General features: G+C 58.6%; 1 protein-coding gene across 1 annotated transcript in view; it reads left to right on the top strand.

The window, feature by feature from the left end:
* The window catches only part of LOC121272877 (tudor and KH domain-containing protein-like), a 25,794-nt gene extending 21,357 nt beyond the window's left edge, over positions 1 to 4,437 (top strand). Inside the window, exon 10 of the mRNA XM_041179713.1 lies at positions 3,961 to 4,437. Within this exon, the coding sequence (XP_041035647.1) occupies positions 3,961 to 3,968 (8 nt within the window). The 3' untranslated portion in view covers positions 3,969 to 4,437. The remainder of the gene's footprint in view (positions 1 to 3,960) is intronic.
* The last annotated feature ends 563 nt before the right edge of the window (positions 4,438 to 5,000 follow it).

Genomic DNA, 5,000 nt, shown 5'->3' with positions numbered 1-5,000 from the left:
TGCCCCTCTCTCTGACCTGTTCGCAGCCAGTATATTCAGCACCATGGACAGCAGCCTATGTGCAGTGAAGCTTGTCTCCCTTTCCCTGAGTTTGAATGGTGTCGAGGAGAAGGCAGACAAATATGTTGTAGGCGAAGGTAGTGTGTTGTTTTAACCCTGTTATGAAGCATTGTATTGTGTGCAGGGTATTACTGTAACAGGCTCTGGGCTCTGACCGATGTCTGGGAGCGTCCACCTTACACTGGCCCTGAAGCTCAGGGAAATGGTGATCACTAAAATCTATCTCTGTGCCAATGATAGGACTTTACCAGATAACAGGGACTCCTGGGGACTAGGGGGTGTGTTCACCTGGGGGGTGGGGGGGGGGTGTGTTCACCTGGGGGGGTGGGGGGGGGGGGGGTGTGTTCACCTGGGGGGGTGGGGGGGGGGGTGTGTTCACCTGGGGGGGGTGGGGGGGGGGTGTGTTCACCTGGGGGGTGGAGGGGGCGGGGTGGTGTGTTCACCTGGGGGGGTGGAGGGGGCGGGGTGGTGTGTTCACCTGGGGGGTGGAGGGGGGCGGGGTGGTGTGTTCACCTGGGGGGTGGAGGGGGGCGGGGTGGTGTGTTCACCTGGGGGGTGGAGGGGGCGGGGTGGTGTGTTCACCTGGGGGGGTGGAGGGGGGCGGGGTGGTGTGTTCACCTGGGGGGTGGAGGGGGCGGGGTGGTGTGTTCACCTGGGGGGTGGAGGGGGCGGGGTGGTGTGTTCACCTGGGGGGTGGAGGGGGCGGGGTGGTGTGTTCACCTGGGGGGTGGAGGGGGCGGGGTGGTGTGTTCACCTGGGGGGTGAAGGGGGGTGGTGTGTTCACCTGGGGGGTGAAGGGGGGTGGTGTGTTCACCTGGGTGGAGGGGGGGGGGGGGTGGTGTGTTCACCTGGGGGGGTGGGGGGGGGGTGGTGTGTTCACCTGGGGGGTGAAGGGGGGTGGTGTGTTCACCTGGGGGGTGAAGGGGGGTGGTGTGTTCACCTGGGGGGTGGAGGGGGGGGGGGGTGGTGTGTTCACCTGGGGGGGTGGGGGGGGGGTGGTGTGTTCACCTGGGGGGTGAAGGGGGGGTGGTGTGTTCACCCTGGGGGGTGGAGGGGGGGGGGGGGTGGTGTGTTCACCTGGGGGGTGGGGGGGGGGTGGTGTGTTCACCTGGGGGGTGAAGGGGGGTGGTGTGTTCACCTGGGGGGTGGGGGTGGGGGAGGGGGCGGGGGGTGTGTGTTCACCCGGGGGTGGGGGCGGGGGCGGGGGGGGTGTTCACCTGTAGGATATCGGCTGCAGCCACTGAGCCCCCTGGAGGGACAGCAGGGTGACCCAGTGAGTGAGCTTGTTCCATTTATATCCCTTCCACTGTCCCACTTTGCCCAGGACCCCCTGGCCTCTGGCTGTAGCTCAATGTCAGTGGCTCCATGAGTGTGTGCGTTGCCCCCCCGCCCCCCCCAATTCCGGCATGTCGTGTCCCCCCCTTCCCCCCCCACACCTCTCTGGCACGTGCCCCCACCCTCGCTGCCTCCCCCCTCTGGCTGCCCCCCTCCCACCCCCAAGCTACCAACGAGCGACTAAACAGACTGAATATGTGGAGAAAATGGACAATTCCTATTGGCTAATCTGAGCGATGGCCTGTTTTCTCTCTAGCATTGGATGTGATTCGCTGGAGCTGCTGTCGGTCACCCAGGGCCCCAACTCCTCATTACTGTTCATTACTCTGAAATTGGGTCTGGTTAGTGAGCCATGGGTTATATAGATGCATAGAAACAGTACAACACAAGGAGGAGACCATTCAGCCCGTCAAATCAGTGTGCTAGCTGTTTTGAAGAGCAATCTAGTTATTCTCCTTCTGCCTCCCCCCCACCCCATCACCCTGCAAATCTTCCCCCTTCGAGTATTTATCCGATTCCCCCTTTTTGAAAGTCCCTATTGAATCTGCTTCCACCGCCCTTTCAGGCAGCGCCTTCCAGATCACAACAACTCGCTGTCTCAAAAAAATAATAAATTCTCCTCATCTCCCCCTCTGGTTCTTTCCCCGATTCTCTTCAATCTGTGTCCCCCCTCTGGTTACCGACCCTCCTGCCCAGTGGAAACAGTTTCTCCTTATTTACTCTGTCCGAGCCTCCTTCCTGATTCCGAACGCTTCGATTCAATCACCCCCTTAACCTTCTCCACTCGAAGGAGAACAATCCCAGCTTCTCCCAGTCTCTCCACATGAGCTGAAGCCCCTCATCCCGGGTCCTATTCTGGGTAAATCTCCCTCGAGGCTTCTCCAAGGCCTCGACCTCCTTCCTAAAGTGCGGAGCCCAGAATTGGGACACGACACTCCAGCTGGGGTCTGACAAGTGCTCCTGACATTTGTACTCTCTGCCTCTATTTATAGAGCTAAGGATTCCCTCAGCTCCATTAACAGCTTTGTTAACCTGCCTTGCCCCCTTCAGTGATTTGACTTGTGATGAATTAACAATCCTGCCCCAAAGGATGATGTCCTTGTTTCCTCCTCTCACTCCCCACTGATACTCCTGACACCAGCAGCTCCACAACGCCTCAGGTGCTTGCCTTGTAATTCATCCTACAGTCAAATATTGTCCTAGCACTAATGTCCTCGCACACTCTCACTGTCCCCACACAGGCGTGAGCACACACGTGCACACAGGCGAGTGCACACCACACACACGCGCGCACACACCACACGAACACACAGGTGAGCGCACACACACATAGGCAAGTACACACGCACACACACACATGCAAACACACAGGCGGTCACGTGCACACAGGCAGACACATGCACACAGGCAAGCGCATGCACAGGTGAGCGCGCGCGCACACACACACACACACACACACACACACACACACACACACACACACACACACAAGCCCAGCAGTTGGAAGAGACACTGAAGGGGTTAGTATTGCCAGTGGAACTGTTCCCCACCTCGGTGGTACCTTCGGAGAATGGAGGACTGAAAATTTAAACTCCTTTCCCTAGTGAAGATTCTTTAAAAGTTGCATTTACATAGCACCTTCAACATAATAAAAAGTCCCAGGACATCTCACAAGAATGTAAATCAGACACAATCTGACCCCGAGCCACATTGAGAGATATTAGAGACAGGTGACCACAAGCTTGGTCAAAGAGATCGGTTTTAAGGAGCGTCTTAAAGGAGGAGAGAGAGAGGTTTGTGGAGGGAATTCCAGAGCTCAGGGCCCCCCCCAGACAGCTGAAGGCACGGCCGCCAATGGTGGAGCGATGGGAATCGGGGCTGAAATTGGAGGAGGGCAGAGATCTCGGAGGATTGTAGGGGCTGGAGGAGGTTACAGAGATAGGGAGGGGTGTAGAGGATGGAGGAGGTTACAGAGATAGGGAGGGGTGTAGGGGCTGGAGGAGGTTACAGAGATAGGGAGGGGTGTAGGGGCTGGAGGAGGTTACAGAGATAGGGAGGGGTGTAGGGGCTGGAGGAGGTTACAGAGATAGGGAGGGGTGTAGGGGCTGGAGGAGGTTACAGAGATAGGGAGGGGTGTAGGGGCTGGAGGAGGTTACAGAGATAGGGAGGGTTGTAGGGGCTGGAGGAGGTTACAGAGATAGGGAGGGGTGTAGGGGCTGGAGGAGGTTACAGAGATAGTGAGGGGTGTAGGGGCTGGAGGAGGTTACAGAGATAAGGAGGGGTGTAGGGGCTGGAGGAGGTTACAGAGATAGGGAGGGGTGTAGGGGCTGGAGCAGGTTACAGAGATAAGGAGGGGTGTAGGGGCTGGAGCAGGTTACAGAGATAGGGAGGGGTGTAGTATGTCATGGTTTGGAAATCTTGCCAATGTGAAATGTTTAATTTTCGAATGGAGCCTGTGGTATGTGGGTCGGTGAATGCCCCAGGGTGAAGAGTGTACAGGGCTCTGTGATTTTGGATATGGGGCAGCAGAGTTTCTGTTTAATGGGCTGTTTTTGTGTCTGGCAGGTGTGTGACAGAGCGTCAGGAGGACAGACACCAGCACGCCCTGCAAATGCCTGGGATGTACAGCTCAGACCAGAGTCGTGTTGGGAGGTTAATTCTTCTGTTTGTTTTCGAGGCCTTAAACCTGACTGGCCGCGTTCAGGGCTGGTGGAAGGGAAAGGTTATCCACTGGGATTGGGTGGGGAAGCAATTCACACACACATGCCCCAGGAAGGCTAGTGTCTACTTCAACAGCAATACAATGTGTCTGAGCCCTGCTCACTGCTGCAGTGAGAATGGGGAGAGTCCTGTACAACACAGCAAACTCTCGACAAAATCTCTCGAGGACCATGTTCAGATTTACAGTCAAGATTTGCTCCACTTTCATACTGACTGAGTGTGTACTCCCCTGCCCTCTCTCTCTCTCTCTCCCCGCCTCTCTCTCTCTCTCCCCGCCTCTCTCTCTCTCCCCGCCTCTCTCTCTCTCCCCGCCTCTCTCTCTCCCCGCCTCTCTCTCTCCCCGCCTCTCTCTCTCCCCGCCTCTCTCTCTCTCCCCGCCTCTCTCTCTCTCCCCGCCTCTCTCTCTCTCCCCGCCTCTCTCTCTCTCCCCGCCTCTCTCTCTCTCTCTCTCTCTCTCTCCCCGCCTCTCTCTCTCTCCCCGCCTCTCTCTCTCTCCCCGCCTCTCTCTCTCTCCCCGCCTCTCTCTCTCTCCCCGCCTCTCTCTCTCCCCGCCTCTCTCTCTCTCCCCGCCTCTCTCTCTCTCCCCGCCTCTCTCTCTCTCCCCGCCTCTCTCTCTCTCCCCGCCTCTCTCTCTCTCTCTCCCCGCCTCTCTCTCTCTCTCTCCCCGCCTCTCTCTTTCTCCCCGCCTCTCTCTCTCTCCCCGCCTCTCTCTCTCCCCGCCTCTCTCTCTCCCCCCGCCTCTCTCTCTCCCCCCGCCTCTCTCTCTCCCCCCGCCTCTCTCTCTCCCCCCGCCTCCCTCTCTCCCCCCGCCTCCCTCTCTCCCCCCGCCTCCCTCTCTCCCCCCCGCCTCCCTCTCTCCCCCCGCCTCCCTCTCTCCCCCCGCC

This window comes from Carcharodon carcharias, chromosome 36, assembly GCF_017639515.1.
Source record: "Carcharodon carcharias isolate sCarCar2 chromosome 36, sCarCar2.pri, whole genome shotgun sequence".
In the NCBI taxonomy this organism is placed as follows: Eukaryota; Metazoa; Chordata; class Chondrichthyes; order Lamniformes; family Lamnidae; genus Carcharodon; species Carcharodon carcharias.
This window is presented reverse-complemented; position numbering and strand designations above follow the sequence as displayed.